The 19,689-nt window shown below is 37.4% G+C and overlaps 1 protein-coding gene across 3 annotated transcripts in view; it reads right to left on the bottom strand.

Annotated features, from left to right (window-relative positions):
- LOC120484830 (NLR family CARD domain-containing protein 3) overlaps window positions 1–19,689 on the bottom strand; it is a 72,602-nt gene that overhangs the window by 19,993 nt on the left and 32,920 nt on the right. Inside the window, exons 7-9 of one of the 3 annotated variants that reach the window (XM_089118875.1) lie at window positions 14,790–14,963; window positions 10,319–10,492; window positions 5,603–5,795 (exon numbers count right to left, since the gene is read on the bottom strand). In XM_089118875.1, coding sequence (XP_088975001.1) covers window positions 5,618–5,795; window positions 10,319–10,492; window positions 14,790–14,963 — 526 coding nt within the window. In that variant the 3' untranslated portion in view covers window positions 5,603–5,617. Of the gene's footprint in view, window positions 1–5,602; window positions 5,796–10,318; window positions 10,493–14,789; window positions 14,964–19,689 lie in introns of those variants that run through there. The other 2 variants (XM_089118876.1, XM_089118879.1) reach the window with 2 other exon arrangements.

The raw sequence follows: 19,689 nt of genomic DNA, 5'->3' as shown, positions 1-19,689 counted from the left end.
CACGTTTATATATCAATGTTTATACTTAAACACATTAACATTTTCTAAGACAGCCCTTGTTTTAGCAGGTGGGGAATAAATGAAATATGATGAGTATGTCATAAATCTTGCTTTAGTAAGCAGACACTTGAGAGCTTAATGTTACTTACTCAGACTGTTAGTATTAAACAGATATGTTAGCTCAAATACAAAAACTTATACAATTGATAATACTTGATAATACATATTTGGAATGTCTAAAACATGGATGTGGTAAATGGATCTAGGAACACAACAAAGCTAAAACCATGATATGATTTTCTATCTTTTAACTTATTTATATTTTTAAACATAAACGAGGATATTGTAGAGATTACCATATTGTTGTTTTACTGTCTACCTCTCAGCAACAAAAACTAGTGATTGAATGTGTATGTATGTAAATATTCACTGATTCAAAAAAATAAACAAGGTCCTATACACTTGGCATTAACTTATATATTTTTTTAGATACAATCATATTGGGACAATGATATACAGATGTAATCAGGATCTGAATGAGTTTGATCTTGTCTACTTTCGGCCATGATGATTGAAAACGAGGATGAAATAAAAGCTGTATTTAAATGGAGCAGTCCAGTTTATTTAAAGTACATTGGTAAAACCACAATGAGCTGAAAAACCATACACTGATAAGAACCGACAAAAAAGGAACAAAACACAGACAGAAACCTAACACTTTCAAGTAGGTTGAAATCCAATCACACATGGTGACATACACGTTTAAAGTGACTATGTGTAAACAGCCATTTGTCTTTTTAATTTCTTGTGATCAGATTGGTGAAAATTCATGTTAATAACAGGTGTAAATGTGGCTCGATGTACATAATTTTCTTAGATTTTTAATTAAATTCATTTTTGCTGTTGTTTTGTTTTGGTGTAAGACTACCCCAGGTGAAATACACCAATATGAAATTAACAGGAGTAAAAATGTATTGTTAATTGTTAAACGGGAATTGTAACAGGACTTTTAATGACTTACATAAAATGTTGCAGACAAAATAATCTGAAAGTTATATGGTGTTTATTTCTTTGGGACATTTAAAATAAATATATTTTATTAAAACTAATCTGAAGTAAATAATAAGATCTATCACAAAATCTATGTTATAACTACGTCTTAAATTTACTTTTATATTTGTTTTTTTTTTTGTTTCTTTTGTTTTTTGCAGTGTATAAGGTCAAAATTAAGTGTTATTATAACAGCAGTATTTACCAATGTAAGTAACAGCCACCCCATTTAACATATTTGGAGGCGTCTGTTTGTTTCCAAAGAGAAATTAGCATTTCTGTAGCAACAGTAATCTGGAGACCCAATCACTGTCCAGATAGCTGGTTGGGGTTGTGGGATATAATCACAGCACATTCATTCATGTCTTTTAGAAGTGTTTGTCTCTGTTAGAACCTTGCTGTATTGAAGGAGGAGAAGATAAGATATTAAAAACTTTATTTCAACTATTGGTTTATTTCTCCCTCTGCGCGAGTCAGGTTACTAGTTCAATAGCGTAAGCTTCTGTTATTATACGTCACACGCATCACACACATGACCAGCGTCGGCCAATAGTGAGCCTTCGTGTGATGTAGCTCTACGCAATCACACTACGTTAACTGACTACAGGCCCATGGAGAAGGAAGTGAATAGTTGAAATAAAGTCGTTATTTTTGTTTGTTTTTGTGCACAAAAATATTCTCGTCGTTTGATAAAGTTAAGATTGAGCCCCTGAAGTCACTTGGACTATTTTAACGATGTCTTTAATGTATTTTCGGGGACAGCAAGTGTCATTCCCTCAAGAAGCCTACGGACTGTATGCAGGAGCGATCTTAATATCTTAAATATCCTAATTTGTGTTCTGAAGATGAACGAAGGTCTTACGGGGTTGGAACAACATGAGGGTGAGTAAATACTGACAGAATTTTCATTTTTGGGTGAGCTAACCCTTTAAAAAGCACAAAATTTTCTTACGGGGGAGCATGCCCCCGAACCCCCCTAGAGGGACAGAGGTGCGCTGACCAATACTATATTTCATTTATTCGGTTTGGTCATTTACAGATCATTCAATCAATCAATCAAAACATTCGAAACATAAACAGGGATTAAAGTTCTCCGTCGCTTCGACGGATTTCCTTTAATTGCAGCGGGTCTATGACGGATATCCGTCAATTGCAGGGTTCCCGTCTGTCCTTATGTCTTAAATTAACTTTTCATAATTTTAAGGCCGTAAATAGGTTTTCATTTCGCGAACAGTGTGATAAATGTCTTATTTTTAGTTTGAATAGGTCTTAAATTAAGGAAAGATGATGCGTATTCACCCTGCCGAGGGGGGATGTGATAAAGCCTGGAGTGGAGCGAAAGCACGTTACTCTCTCCACTCTAAGCATTCTGTAATCACTTTGCTCATGGTCCACTCCGGTTTTTCAATTCCCGCTCACGGAAAAACTGCTCCCTGGACCCTGTTCACTCAATCTTGTCAGGCGAGGCCACAGCTCGTTTGCTGCGGTCCCATGATAGAAAACAGAACGTGGGTCAATATTGGTCGTTTCTCAATACCAAGTACACAAACTTCGGACTTGCGTCCTTGGTAGTTCGGACTTGCCAAGTTCGACTCGAGAGAACAAACTCCCGAGGACGAGAGGACGCTGCTAACAGCGCGTTCTTGATCGCGTCACTCAGCACGCGGCTACTCCGGTTATCAACTCTGCCTTTTTTCATCAACACCACTGTGCCTCTTTTCATTTATAAATGAACATAATTATTATCAAAAACATATAAATGGCCACACAAATGTGGTTCAGGCAACGCACATTGATTATAATATATTTATAACAACACGAAATATAGCTAAAACACAAACCTGCTTCTTTTTGTTTTCATTTTAAAAATATATAACATTATTTATCATTAAAACTGACATTTAACAAACAGACAGGGTTGTGTCGTTTTATTGTATTATACGTACACATACAGTGAAGAGAATGAATAGTAATATAATATTTTATACATTTTAGAATATATAAAATTACACAACCATGTCTCTTTTTTTGTTAAATGTCAGTTTTAATGCTAATATCCCGTTCAAAGGTATAAGTACCCTAATAGGTAGGCTATAATAAGCTATACAATGAGAAATAAAGCAAACAATTCAGTTAAACATAAGTAGGCTCTCTAATAGGCTACAAAGTTAAAGTTAAATAGCCTACATAATAAAGTTATAAAACTTCACTTTGCCCTCAGCCAAAACAATTTGCCATGGCACAAACTATATATTAATATAGTTTAGCATTGTTTGGTCTCATAAGATAAAATAAAAACATGCACTGAAAACTTATGTATATGGTTGATTATTTGTCAAGATAAGTAATTGTTTTTCATAGATTAAAATAGCTTTTAAATTAAATTACAAAAACTGGCAATATTAGATTGGTTTTAAACATCTCCCCTTAAAACGCTATTGGTCTCGACTATTTAAATAAAGTATTAATAAAATTTTTGTAATAAAAAGATTGGATTAGTTCTAGTTTTGTATGTATTTCCCCAAATTTCAATACCATACGTTAAGTATGGTGTAACAAGTGAAGTATAAAGTAAATGTAATGCATTTTTACTCAAGATATACTGCAACTTGTACAGAATTGCAATTATTTTAGATACTTTCTTCTGAACATTAAAAATATGCGGTTTCCATGTCATTTTACAATCAATAATTACTCCAAGAAATTTTATATGATTTACTCTTCTAAAATATTTTTATTAATAGTAATCCTGATCTCATTATTTAACTCTTTATTACTAAATACCATGAATTTCGTTTTATTTAAATTTAGTGACAATTTATTTAAATCAAACCAATTCTTTAGTTTATACAATTTTTTCTCTACCACCAACACAAGCTCTGTAAGATTTGGGCCAGAACAATAAATTGTTGTATCATCCGCGAAAAGAATAAAATTTAAAACATCCGACACTTTGCATATATCGTTTATATATAACAAAAATAACTTAGGGCCCAAAACAGAGCCTTGCGGAACGCCACAATTAATGTGGCGTTAATATACAGTTAATATATAAACATCTTGTGAGAAAGACTGGTATTGCCAATGCAATTGGAGAATTGTATTTTAAACTTAGTAGTTATTTCATCTCACTCATTAGATGGGGTTGGTGGTTTTAATAGGAGTTGTTGGTATACATATTCAAGGGCGTACACAGTTCAGTTGTGTGTATGTTCATATGTAGTGGGCCAGTCTGGGCCAAAATGCCCAGGCCGATTTTTTTGTCCCAGTCCAGCCCTGGGCGGACTGATAATACTGGAGCACCAACTAGCGTTCATGACTTTTTTTTACAGTCTATGCCTCAGCTAATAAAAAAAAAGCAGTGAACATGAACGAAGACGCTGACGAGACCCCTTCGGTTGGTCCTGTGGATGGGAAATTTAGTTATAAGAACGAACCGATGGAAGCGTCATTAAGAGCATAGTTGTTGTGTGCAAGCTATGCAACAAGGAATTCGCATATCACATCGACCCTCAAGTTTCACCTCAACGCAAAACATATACAATTGCACTGGTCTGTTGGATTTGGTTGAACAAAAATAAACAATATTTTGTTGCTTAAGCTTATGTATTCAGTCATTATTAAATGATATACTAAAAATCCATGTGAAAAAAAATCTTCTCACTGTTCTCAGTTCAAATATTTATGCAATTAAAATGCGCTTAATTTCGATTTATTAATTACAAAGCCTCTAATTAATTAGATTTTTTTTTAATCGAGTCCCGGCCCTAAAAATAATATATATAATTTACTCACACATTCTAAGTGATCTTATGAACCACTGACAACTCCTAAATAACTGGTTTGTAAATAATGCTATACTTCATTTAGATGTAAATTGATCATTAATAAAGTATGAAAATACAATTATTAAACACATTATAGATATGCTATTAAAACAAGAAAAAAAACATTTATAGCTGTATTTACATATATACTGCTTATTAATGTATTTTAATGCTTAATAAATGGTGAATTATCAGTTCACTAATGCTTAACTAATGATTAATACCATGCAGTTATTATAAAGTTACTGAAAGTTCCTATAAGCAGCCAGTTCACCAGCAGCTCTACAGTCTCAGAGCCTCTGGGACAGCAAGGCATTCAGACAATAGAGAAGTGTGAACGACGTGTGTTAATGGGCCATTGCAGTTCTTGCTCCAGCCTACAGGAGCGCTGCTGAGTATGGGCTTAAACACACACACACTCGCAAGTCCCCACTTGGTCAAAAATGTAAAAAATTCACCAGAGCGTTTTTTAGTTGATTTTAACATGTTTTAAGGCATAACTAACAGGGGACTTGAAAAATGTCCCCACTTCCCTCGGCGGTCCCCTGTTAGTGAGTGTGTAACGACACCAAAGTCCCCTCTTAGATAGGTAGACAAGTACACACACACACACACACACACACACACACACACACACACACACAGTTACTGAATCTGAACCATTACTTTTATTTCTAGTGAGTAAATCAGCCATTTGAACTTTAAATGAAAATGATGATGAAAATCGTAAAGAACTATTCTTACTGTAGTGTCTCCAGTTTATAATGCGAATCATCCCTCAGATCCTCCAGCTGCTTCACTCCTGAGTCTCCTAGTTTATTCCAAGACAGATCCAGATCTGTCAGGTGTGAGGGGTTTGATCTCAGAGCTGAAGCCAGAGCAACACAACCTTCATCTGTGACTCCACACTTACTCAACCTGTAGAGAACAATGACACACATTAAGCCTATATCCAGAGATAAACACAACACTTAAACTATAAATAACATAATGCTGTCCAGGGGCGCCATAAAGGGGGGGTAAACGATGACGATTCTCGGGGCCCATGACTAAAAGGGGGCCCAGAGAAGCCCTCAATAAAATTGTGGTTCTAAAAAAATATATATGATTGTTAAAATTATTAACTTTAAATTACTATATTTGCTGTTTCCTGGTGTCAAAAAATGATTTTGTTTAGGAAACAAACGTCCATGGCCCCTCTCCCCCTCTCAATTATCATAAAATGGTTCAGTCCGCCCAAATTGTATCCAGGCAACGTATTTTTACACTCTGAGTGTACACTCTGAGGGCTTGAAATCGTTCATCCTCGGATGCTAATCTTGCGGTGCCACGCGCTGTTACAAAAAAGCTGTGCACACAGCTTAGACACAGCTACAGGTAAGTGAAACGAAGTCTTGGCGGTCTTGCGCACCGATCCGTTGAGTTGATCCGTTTCAGCGCACGCTCTGATCGCACTAACTTCGCCTCCGTTTCCCTCGTAAGCTGATATTAGTATTTAAACATTCTCTATGATATCAGTCTCTTTCTCTCTCGAACATATGTAGGCTAGTTATAAATTATTTAGACTTTTAATAATTATTGCTTTATTTTTAAAGTTTGTGGTTAAGAATCGTGTAAAAAAATCCCTTATTTTGGGGATGGAATCCGGGAAATCTTCCTTATTTTCAATGTTCAGTGTTGACAGCTATGGCGTACGCACGCTTTGTAGATAGATAGTTTCAGATAAAAAACTTAGTCTCAACACAGTTGAGCTGACAAACAGCAGTATATTTACAACAGTCTGAAACAGGTGTAGGCTGAAGCTCTTGCTTATAATGCCTATCCTTTTTTGAAAATATCTCTTATTTAAAAAGTAAAAGTAAAATAATTATTGTCTTACATTATAATCTTGACAAACAAATCAAAAAAAAATTTATTTCCTAAGCAATACATTTGCACCATCCCAAATACAACAAAAACAGTTTGTTAATTTATCGCTCTTTAAATTGTTTCATTTAGTTTCATTGCATTATTTTTAAATAGTTTCTTTAACATGCTAAGTGTCCCTTCCAATTTAAATTATTGTCTATAATCACTCCAAGAAATGTAATCGCTGACACCCTTTCTAATTTAACTTCATTAATCATTCATTTACCTATTTTATTCGATAAACGATTACCAAATACAACACATTTTGTTTTCCTTAAATTTAATGTTAGTTTATTCAAATCAAACCAATATTTAGCAGTACAATTTATTTTTCCATTGTATCTAGAAGTTGTTTCAGATTGTCACCATGACAAAATAAGTTTGTATCATCTGCAAATAATATCAATTTTAGTACTTTGGAAACCTCACATATATCATTAATGTGTAACAGAAAAAGCAATGGGCCCAGCACAGAGCCTTGGAGAACCCCACATGTTACCTGCACCAATTGTGACCTGCAATTATCTATTTGGACATATTGATGCCTTTTCTCTAAATAATTACTTATCCAAGAGTGAGCTACCCCTCTTGCTTCATTTTTTTCCCAGTTTCTCTAGTAAGATCTCTAGATCTCCTTTTCTCTGGAAAAAGTCAAATGCTTTTTAAGATCTAAAAATACCCCAACTGTGTATTGGTTATTTTCTGTTGCGTTAGATATTTTCTCCACAAATCTTTCAACACATGTGAGGTTGTTCTAATACTTCTAAACCCATATTGTTGCTTGCTTAGTATATCATATTTTATAAGAAAATCATTTAATCTTGTGTAAACTAATTTCACCAATATTTTTGAAAATTGTGAAAGCAAAGAAATGGGCTTATAATTTGAAAAGGTATCTATCTCCAGTTTTATATATGGGTATAACTTTTGCGATTTTCTTTTTTTTTTAAGGAAATATGCCATTTTAAAGAGACAAATTGCATACATGTACCAGGGGTTTCTCAACACACTCGATAATATGTTTTACCACAGACATATCCATGTCATTCCAGTCAGTTGACTTCTTATTTTTAAATGATCTGACAATATCAATTATTTATTTCCATCTGTTCCTCTTATAAACATTGATTGCTTATTTACACTACTCATTTCTCTTACCATTCTACTTTTTTTTATTAATTCCTACGTATCTCAATACGTTTCAATTGAGCAGGGTGCAGCGGGTGCACGGCTTTGCATTACAGAGGACAAATTACGAATGTGTGGACATGGGATGGAGTTCAATTGTCTGATTGACTTAAATAGATGGGCATGATTTTATGTAAATGAATATGAAAAAAAACAGCTGTGTGTGTGTGTGTGTGGGGGGGGGGGTGGGTTGTTAAGATTCTTTTCATAGGGCCCAAAATCCTTAGCAGCGCCCCTGCGGTCAATATGAAATATATACAAATACTCATCAGTTCACTTTGTTAAATTGCATCAGTTAGGATTAGGGGATTTAATATACAGTTTAAAATCATTGTTTCTATGGAGAGTCCTCATAAAACATGGAAACACAACGTGTGTGTGTGTGTGTGTGTGGTTAATGTATTTGTAAAAACTAATCACATTAGGTCTGCCATATAATAATATATAGGCCTATACAAATATCTCTGCATGAACTACATATTGTCACACAGTGTGAACAGTGGCAGAGTTTGTGAAACAGAAATCTCTTTATTTCAACAGAAACATGAGTGTGACTATATACTGGACTGTTTCAGTGCCTTCAACACAACCAATACACTTTATTAGTCATTGTAAAAATTGCAAAAGAGGTGAATGTAATGAACAATCCGTGAGATATTTGGCATGCTAAATATCTGGACCTGTCGGCGATTCAAAATCCTGCTGTGTGAAAAGTGTTTTGACTGAAAACTACATCGGCGATCACCGGCAGCCAGTGAGAGAGCAAGATACAGAGCAGCAGGGAGTTCGGGGAGGAGTTATAGATCACATATCAACATGATATGGCATTGTTTCAACAAAAAAAGCTTCTTCTCGGTCTATTTGGACACAATAAATGGAAGAAAAATTAGTAGAAATTTGGCAGGAGAACTCGTGTCTGTTTCACCAGCTGTACCACAACCGGTTCGAAAAAAAAGTCTCACGTGAGAACTCCGGTCTTGCACGTGTGGTGTCGCGCGTTGTTTCCTTTTCATATCTCACGCGTGTTTGTTGTGAAATGTAGTTTGCGTGCAGCGTGCTAGACAGAGTCTGTCGGCGATTTTTCTAAAGTCATGCAGTGTGAAACCTTCTGTTACCGATCAATCGTCCAGTGTGAACACAGCAGTGACTGAATGCTGGCCAAGATAGTCATGCAGTGTGAAAAGAACAGCGACCCGACTACTTTGAAAATCATGCAGTCTGAACTCGGCATTAAATGTGTGTGACTGTGAGGAAAACTGGAGGATTTTACAGCTGACAGTTCTACTCCTATCAAATCATTGAACACAATCTGTATTTTCCCTTTAACAGTATAAATGTTTATATACATTCACTATAAATGCATATATTTGATATTTTCTCATACAAATGTCATAAAACCGGTAGCGTAGAACACAAATCTCTGTATCTTCAGGACACTGACAATAAAGATGGAGAGTGACAGAGAAGACAGAAACTCTCGTAGCTCTCCTCAGAAAAACGCTTGTTACACACACACACACACACACACAGTTTGATTGTGTCGGTAGTTTCTGGCCAACCAAACGCCCGCAGCGAGTCTCGGACTGACACATCATGGGGGAAGCCTGACACACCTCAGCTCTTACACCATGGACACACACACACACTTGCGACCCATGAACGCCTCTCTAAACTACTGCGGGATTTTACAGTTTGAAGCGTCTGTCACAGAAAAACACCATGTGCTGTCATGAACAAGAGGAATGTCTTCTCATAGGATAAGAACACACAGTCTCATTGATAACACACACACTGACGTGTCATCGATGGACTATAGTGTTTCTCCATGTCTTAATCTGTGACTTTGACATGATGTAGATTTTAAACCTGGAGAAAAATCTCCACAGTATCCAGTTTCCTCCTATAATTAAAATGAATGGACTGTTAATCCTGACTGTGCTGAGATTGAGTGTGTTTAAAGTAAAGGGTGTTAAATGTATGTCATGATGTCAGAGTGTGTTTTTCAGTGTGACTATCAGTCCTGCAGTTTCAGCTTAATGAGGAGCAGCTCATGTGTTCAAGCATTTACAGATCAAACACATGAACTCACAGTGCAGGAGAAACACAGCAAACGCTTTATACATATTAATCCTCTTACATCATATGAACAGACGTCATCATATGAACAGAATTCATGAATTTAATAAGGATGAATTTAATAAGGTGAATTCATGAATTTAATAAGTTTGTTTCAATAGCTTTGCTTGTAATTAATGTAATAGTTATTTCCCTGAATTTTTTTCCATTTGATTATAATTTATGAATTCACAGTGACAGTTTAATGTGAGAGTTGTGTATGATCTTACCTCAGTGTCTCCAGTTTACAGTGAGGATTCGCCAGTAGATCAGAAAGCTGCTTCACTCCTGAGTCTCCTAGTTTATTATATGACAGATGCAGATATCTCAGGTGTGAGGGGTTTGATCTCAGAGCTGAAGCCAGAGCAACACAACCTTCATCTGTGACTCCACAATCCATCAACCTGTACAGAACAATGACATACATTAAGCCTATATCCAGAGATAAACACAACACTTAAACTATAAATAACATAGGCAAGGAAAGTTTATTTATATAGCACATTTCATACACTATGGCAGTTCAAAAAGTTTCACATAGAAATGAATTATAATAATCACACTATAGCAATTTATAGAGCTTTGCATTGAAAATAGATAAAATAAAAGCATGGTTAATAATGTATTTGTAAGCATTTTAAGGAATGTGTGTATGTGTGTGTGTGTGCGTGTGTGTGTGTTAGGGCTGAGAGAAAAAAAAATCAATTCACCAAACTATCGTCATTGTTTTTCTCTGGTAGCTCTCAAAGACACTCCAGCGTGTGACATTACAGTCGCTATATCCCTTTCAAGTGGACCCGTGGAAGCAGAGTGAGACTTTACTTTAAACACACTCAATCTCAGCACAGTCAGGATTAACAGTCCATTCATTTTCATTTCAGGAGGAAACTGGATACTGTGGAGATTTTTCTCCAGGTTTAAAATCTACATCATGTCAAAGTCACAGATTATGACATGGAGAAACACTAAAGTCCATCAATGACATGTCAGTGTGTGTGTGTTATCAATGAGACTGTGTGTTCTTATCCTATGAGAAGACATTCCTCTTGTTCATGACAGCACATGGTGTTTTACTGTGACAGATGCTTCAAACTGTAAAATCCCGCAGTAGTTTAGAGAGGCGTTCATGGGTCGCAAGTGTGTGTGTGTCCATGGTGTAAGAGCTGAGGTGTGTCAGGCTTCCCCCGTGATGTGTCAGGCCGAGACTCGCTGCGGGCGTTTGGTTGCTGTTTGTTCTCACTGACGCGTCACTTATCTGCTGCTCTTTTGTTTTACATTTAAAGAATTTAGTTTGACCATTTAAATTTTCTGCTTATTACTTGTAATACTCGCTATCACAGAGCTTTAGTCCATCCAGTTCCCGAACTCTTAATTCAAATCATTTACACATTTAAAAAATTTAGTCATTCACTATATCATTGCTACTCGTTCTATTGTCTGACAAAAAAAAATATAGGAAAGGAGAACATCTTTATTGGACATTCAGCTATTTTACATTATATTAAAATACTGTATGTGAGCATGAATTTAGAGAGAAAATATTAGTCAGAACACAAGAATGACGCAATGAAGTCATGAATAAGCTAATTGACATATTACTTAATCTAGCGACATTTAGGGAAGGCATTAGCTACTTTCCTTTGGAAATAGTTGGCAACAATGGGGGGGGGGGGTGTGATGCATTATATGAGCTGATCAGCTAATCTAAAATTAATAAGACCGTAGAAAATAGTAAAAAAAACAACAACGACATTACATTTACAATAATCTCTCTGTGTGCACGGGTCAGTGTTTGTTGCGTTAGTTATTATTAACACTATAACGCAACACATGCAGGTTACGTTTCTCAACACTGAGAATGAATAAATAAACACCTGCTTCTCCAGACTCGCGCTTATCTGTAATCCACAAATCACAGCACTTTCATAATCATCTTTCAAAAGCCATAGGGTAGCGGTTTCAAATTTATCCAGATTTATTGTTCAGCATTGCTTGAGCGTTTTATAATTTGCATGGCTGAATTATTCTTCCTCTTATCTGAGTGACCATGAATGAGAGTATTTTAAAGGGGTGATGAACTGAGAAATCAAATTTTCCTTGAGCTTTTGACATCTAAGAGGTCATCATATTATAAGAATATCCTGTAAGTTTCAGAACTGAAAACGTCCTTGTTAGTCCAATAAAAGCTTTTATTGACACAGCCTCAAAAAACGACTCGTTTTTAAAAGTGGGGAACTATGACGACAAAGAGGATAAAACACCACCCCCGCAGAAGAAGATCAACGCCTGCTTCACCACGGCAGGTTTAGCGCCACCCACCGATTCGCGCATTACACACATAAGTATCATACATGTACATGCTTACCTCGTGATGACAAACTGGATCGCTACCGAGCAATACAGAATATTGTGCAGTGCCTGGTTGTGCAAGACAGTCGCTGCATAAGCTTCCTGTGGATTCCAATAGGACTGCATGGATAAAATTTATTTTTAATGACGTTCCAGCTGATGAGGGTAAAACATCGTCGTCTGTTCGCTTCATTTCACCGAGGATTGTTTTGTCAAATAGACTGGATTTTCAGACCGATTAAGAGTAAAGAACGGTGCTGTGCCGTCTATATTGGATCTGACAGGAATATTGTGCAACACACGGACTCTGGGTCGAACATGTATGGGCGAATCCGGTTGCCATTTGACAACATAGGACGTTTTCCCCCACGTACACCGACGGGTGAGTGAAACTCATTACAATATGCAAAACTGTTCTCCACTCACAGCAGTGGGTGTTTACTTCCAAGTCTTCAGTGCGACACGCCCATAAAAACCGACTGTTTTTTAGGTAGGCTCACAACCAGGGTACAAAATAGCCTATTACTTGTTCATTTTGATGTTTTTGAATGCAAAAACCAAGCGAACGTTATAAGTTGACCTCAGACAACAATATAATAACATTTAAAAAGCCAGTTCATGACCCCTTTAAGATAATCCATGCGATCAGAAGTACCGTGACTACTGTAGAGTTACTATCCTCGCTTATGAACTCAGTCAGACGGCGGGAGTGGAAGGGGATCGAGCGGGATTCTTTATTGCTGCCGATATTCAGTCTCTTTTTAATGATAGGTCTTACGCATCTGTCAATCATCCCCGCTTGCTATTTGGGGAATGAACCGAGCGCTATGATTGGTCGAACTCTTCTTCTTTTGCTGTTGCTTGATTTGAGGACTGTGCGTGCACAGAGGCGTCACCAGGTTATTGCGTAGTTTAGAGTGACAAATCGTACCAAAGTACTTTGAGGTCAAATTGCGAAACAGGTTGTTAGATCTGCAGTAGAGCTGCACGATTCATCTTTAAAATACTGTGATCTCCATTCAAACACACACACGATCTTCTTCCAGTTCCTCTGTCTATTAAACCTTTGACCAAATCATATCGCAACATTTTAAATCTGTGTTGGCACTGCCGCTGACCCAGAGAGAGTTGTCATGAAACAGCTTCACAAAAGGTCTTTTAAACCTCATAATAGTAACCCCATATGCGGGGTTAATTCTAACAGACAGAGGGGTTAGTTGTAACACTTGTGTGTAACACACATAATTCAGTACAATTTTATTTGAATAGTTTGATATTGTTTGTGCATCTGTATAGACAGATATTCATACATCCATCCCGCACCCAATCATCCTTCTATTATGGATCAATATCATGAATAGAGACATAGAAAGGGGCTGCACAGTTTTGCGAAAAATAATAATAAAAAAAATTATAAAATATTGTAATTGCAATTAAATTGGGATTTGTGTGTGGCAGCTGCATACAATTATTATTATTATTAATAATAATACAAATGAGCTTAAAATAAAAATTTAAAGGGTTTATTGCATTAAAAACAGGCCATATTTTTATCATTTTTATCAAGTTATCATTCATAGTACACTAAATTTTAAACATTTTAAATTCCAACATTGTTTGTGAACGTCCAACAAAGTTAAATGTATACTCAAACCTGAAAAGTTGTGTGTCTCCCTGTTTTCATTTGATTATCATTGTACACTTGGCGACTTAGTTGTAACACTGTGTTACAACTAACCCCGCTGTGTGTATTACATATTTTAACTCTAGCTAACAGTTGCTAGGAATTGCTGACATGTTTCAAAACGGTGCTATGTTTGAGCCAACAAAACAGTGATTAAGGCAATATAAAGTTAGATTCAGAAACATATACACCTAACACAGAAACCGAAAAAAATCTATGATCCGCAAATTCGCGGGACACCGTCTTCTGGCAGCGAGAGAAAAAGATCAGAAAGACATCCTGCTTGATCCTGACGAACTATGTAAAATGTCCGTGCTACATTTAACCCCGCGTTAGGTTGTGCCCCGCGTTCCCCTAAAGTCTGTATGAGTGTATGATTGAACTTTTCCCCATAGTCTAGTGTTAAACACAAATCACAATACATTTCAATATCGAATCGCAATATTGTAGAATCGCAGCAGTATTGAATCTGGAGATAGACGCATTGTCCCAGCCTTATTGTGTGTGTGTGTGTGTGTGTGTAATGTATTTGTTAATATTTTAAAGAACTCTTAATATTGATGTAATTAATGTCCAATAAAGGCTGTATTAAAGCACTTAATGACATTCTCTGATTTTCAGTGACCTCATTTATTCACTCAGAGTCTTTATGGTAGAGATGATCTTACCCCAGTGTCTCCAGTTTACAGTGAGGATTCGCCAGTAGATCAGAAAGCTGCTTCACTCCTGAGTCTCCTATTTTATTCTTAGACAGATTCAGATATCTCAGGTGTGAGGGGTTTGATCTCAGAGCTGAAGCCAGAGCAACACAACCTTCATCTGTGACTCCACACTTACCCAACCTGTAGAGAACAATGACACACATTAAGCCTATATCCAGAGATAAACACAACACTTAAACTATAAATAACATAGGCAAGGAAAGTTTATTTCTATAGCACATTTCATACACTATGGCAGTTCAAAGTGCTTTCCATAGAGAGGAAATAATCACAACATAAATGCAAGGAAAATTCAAACAGTAATTCAAAAGCTTTACATAGAAAAGGAATTATAATAATCACACTATAGCTATTAAAAAAATCATTATTTCTATGGAAAATCCCCATAAAACATGGAAACCCAACAATGTGTGTGAGCGTGTGCCTGTGTGTGTGTGATTAAGTGTGTGTGAGTGTGGCGGCGTGGTTCAGTGGTGTCTGCAGCGGGAGAGCGAGTGAGGAGCCGAGCGGGAAGTAAGTGGGTCAAGCTCAAACGATGAACACCTGTCTGTGATTTCAGTGATTGGCGGAGGAGAGCGCATTTAAGCGGGCCAGGTGGACAGTGCTGTGAGAGAGATCCTGGAGCTTGAGTGGCTGTGTGCGGAGCTGTGTACGAACAATCCGAATCGGTCCGTGACCGTGTCTGAGGAAGCTGTGAACTAGGGCTGTATTCAACCAAAGAAATCCTTAGTCGACCAAAGTCGAGTCATGGCAACGATTAGTCGACTAAAAAAAAAAAAAAAAAAAAAAAAAAAAACGTGATGTTTTGATTAAACATTTTTTAAACAATTGTCATTGAGCATATATAAAACAACAACGAAAAAACATCACAAATAAATAAAACTATAATAATAATACAATTCTTTGAAAATTAAGTGATTTTTTAACTGCAAAAAGTGAAGAGCTCTGTCCTAGGTCTATAGTAACAGTCACAATCGCGCACCTGACCACATAATGAAAAATCCCAACAAAAGCTCTCGTTTATACAGGCTTTATATTCTTCTTTACTTTCAAAGCTATGGGTTAACTTTCGTCCTGACGATCAAGGCGTTTTAAACAACACACAAAGAACCCAAATAACTTAAAAACAATCCTAATAATAGGCTGTAGGACCGCGTATAGGTTTATTTTCGTTTTGTTGCATTATTTAGGCTATTTTCAAATGCGTCAAGTGTACAAATAAAAACGAAAACATTAAGAAAACACAATCTATTGAGTCAGCATGATATAGCCGTTAAAAGGCTGCTCACGTCTTTTGCGCGCTCAAGTTCGATTTCAAATGTAGGCGCGCGACTTGCGCGCTCATAATGGAGCAACGCGATCGCCTCCCTCCACAGTCTTGTCGTCTTTGTTTTAAAATGCAGCCAGACAAAAGATTTCGATTTCCTGGACATTTTGTCGACTAAAGCCAAAACGCAGCGTTCTAACTGAATGAATACAGCATCCCTTACCGAGCGCAAGCAGCAGCGCAGCCAGCCACACGTGCGGTTCCCGAGTGTATTATGTGTGTGCGCTAAATTGTGGCGCAGTTACAAAAATAGCCTCAATTAAAGCATTTTAAAGTTGGGGACAAAACATAGGCTAATTATATTTAGAATACAGTAATAAATAACTGCTTATAAAGGAATAAATATCAAGGACTAAATCATTGAAAAATTCTTTCTATTGGTAAAAAAAAAATGCAACTGGTCGACCAATAAGAATGTCAGTCGACCAAGACGGCATCGACCAATTAGTCGACTAAACGACTAAAGTTGACAGCCCTACTGTGAACAGCGGGACGAGTTTGATGTCTGAGACGGAGAAAGCTGTATGCAGCGGGAAGAGTTTGATCTACAGTGTTTGATTGATTTTGTGTTTGATGTTAAGAGCGCTGAGGCTGTTATTGAAATAAAGCACACAAGCTCCAGTATTCGCTGACCCGTTGTCTTCTTCCATCACCCACACTGAACCAAGATTCACTTCATCACAGTGAGATTAAGTGTGTGTGTGTTTACTGTATTTGTAAACATTTTAAAGAATGTGTGTGTGTGTGTGTGTGTTAGGACTGGGAAAAAAAAATCGATTCACATAACTATCACAATTTTCTGGTTCACAATTTTAAAATATTTTTATTCCAGAATTGATATTGATTCAAATTAAATTACTTTATACCATGGTCTGGGTGAATACTCGATTCTGATTGGCTGCAGGGTGTCCGTTAAAAAGTGATAGCGGACACCTAGTAAAGTAGTTCTGGTGAAACTGCCTGTTTACCATTCGAAATTTATAAATAAATGCGCTGCCTACAACAGCTGTGAGTAACCATAGCAACAGGCAGTCACATGCTCTATCAAAACAAACATCTAACGTTAGATATTATAGCCTAATACAACAATGAGCGACTTCGTGCTATTTCTTTTAACATTTATGGAGAATATGACAACTTTGACGACTGGTATGCTGCCGAAGAAAGAAAAAAATTTAAATAAAACGGAGAAATGACACAAAGAGTTAACACCGGGAGAATTTAATCAAATAGAAGACGAAAAAGATGAGATCAACACTAAAAAAAAAATACAAAATGGGCAGTAAATACACTCTTTATTGTTCAAAAAGAAATGGACTCCAGCTTTGAAAATGACACCGCTGCTGCTCTGAATGAGACCCTGCGGGAGTTTTACGCAGCGGTCCAGACAACCAAGGCAGGAGGAGAGTACAGCGTTTCAAGCCTATAAGGAGCCTGAGAGCAGGTATCAACCGCCATATAATTATTATGTGTAATAAAAAAAAATAACTATGCCTACCTTTGTGTTTCATGAAAAAAAATAATGCGTTTTGAACCTGAAGGGTTCTACAAGCTGAGCGGACTATAAATATCTCCGGTTGTTATGTGTAAAAACTAGATTTAGCCTAATTAAAATATAAACTAATATTTCAAAAATGTTTTATTTGGCAAGTGACCATGGTCGTCGGGCATTAACCCTTACTTATTTTTGTCGTTGCTTACAGACGAGGTTGACAGAAGTTCGCCACTCTTGCTCCAACAGAGGATTAACTTTTCGTTATCTATCTGTGTTGGCGCTGCTGCTGACCCAGAGAGAGTTGTCATGAAACAGATTCACGAAAGGTCTTTTAAACAGGGCCGGATTAAGAGTTCAGAGGCCCCTGGGCACAATGTCTTGTAGGCCCCCTCTTAAGCAGGCCAAATGTATATTTTGTCCAAGGACATTTTTTATATGGCATTTCTACATACAGTTCTACTGACTTAAAATTAACTTTGTTGTACTATTAATAAATGGTTGTTCTTTATATGAATTTGTAAAACTATGTTGGGTCGACCCTTAATATAGCATTTACAGTTTTACTGATTTACTGTTCGTCTAGAGTGGTTCGGGGGCATGCTCCCCCGCAAGAAAATTTTGTAGATTTTAAGGTTAAATGCATCAATCTCGTGCTCTTTGAGAGATCAACATTAAGAGCTTCAACCCATGAACTGCTCGTTAAACAAAGATAAAGCATTGATTTGTACCAGGACAATAAAGACGGCTCAAACATCTTTTTAGTTATGAGAGTCTCAGTCTACATTACATTATCAATGGTGTTTTAGGATGCCAAACAATTATTATAATAATGTAATAATGATTTATATAATTATTACTATGACGTAAAATCCATATAGCCTATAAATGTACTATATGAAGGAAAATGAATATTTCAAACTATATTTTAGTCTAAATTTGTCACGACAAATGATGGCCAGGAAGCAATGTGCAAGTAACTCAGTTTATTAATATAAATGACTGGTCAGACAAGGGTGGACACAGGGTGCAGCGCAGGGACGTCGATGATCAACAGGGTGGTGATGAGAGGTGAGAATGACGAGGTAGAAGACTTGAGTAGATCCAGACACGGAGACGAGAACACGAACGGAATCAGGAACGAACCAAGGCACAAGGAAGAGACGTCAACCGGGACACAGGAACTCACAACAAGAACATCAAACAACGATCTGACAAAGAGAAGACAAAACAGTGAGTATATATAGACCAGCAAACGAGCTGCAGCTGGTGACCGTAATGAAACCAGCTGCGCGCTGATCAGCGCTGATAGATCAGCCGCGCCCTCTACTCACACACCCACACACGTATAACAACAAAGACACGAGACACGAAGAACACAATGAATTCGTGAAACGTGACAGTACCCCCCCTCCTAGGAACGCCTCCTGGCGTCCCCAGACTCTCTTACCTGTTGATTGTAATCATCAATAAGAGAGTGATCCAGAATGTCTCTAGCAGGTACCCAACATCTCTCCTCCGGACCGTAACCTTCCCAGTCCACCAAGTACTGGAATCCGCGTCCCCTCCGTCTGGAGTCCAGAATACGATTGACCGAATAGGATGGTTCCCCATCTACGAGTCGCGGCGGTGGGGGAACCGGGGCTGGCGGATTAATGCGAGAATAAAACACGGGCTTGACTTTGGATACATGGAACACGGGATGAATTCTCCTGTACGCCAGAGGAAGTTTGAGGCGGACTGCCACCGGACTAACGATCTTGGTGACAGCAAACGGGCCAATAAATTTAGGAGCAAGTTTATTCGAGACGGATCGGAGAGGAATGTTCTTGGTTGAAAGCCACACTTTGGAACCGACGACGTATACGGGAGGCTTCCGCCGGTGGCGATCGGCTTTGGCCTTGGTGCGTGCCCCCACTTGGAGTAGAGTCTCGCGGGCTCTAGTCCAAGTGCGGTGACACCTCTGGACGAAGGCGTTTGCGGAGGGGACCGCGACTTCGGATTCCAGACTAGGAAAAATTGGTGGC

The sequence above is a fragment of the Pimephales promelas genome, chromosome 2 (genome assembly GCF_988280905.1).
Source record: "Pimephales promelas chromosome 2, fPimPro1.hap1.1, whole genome shotgun sequence".
NCBI classification, from domain to species: Eukaryota; Metazoa; Chordata; class Actinopteri; order Cypriniformes; family Leuciscidae; genus Pimephales; species Pimephales promelas.
This window is presented reverse-complemented; position numbering and strand designations above follow the sequence as displayed.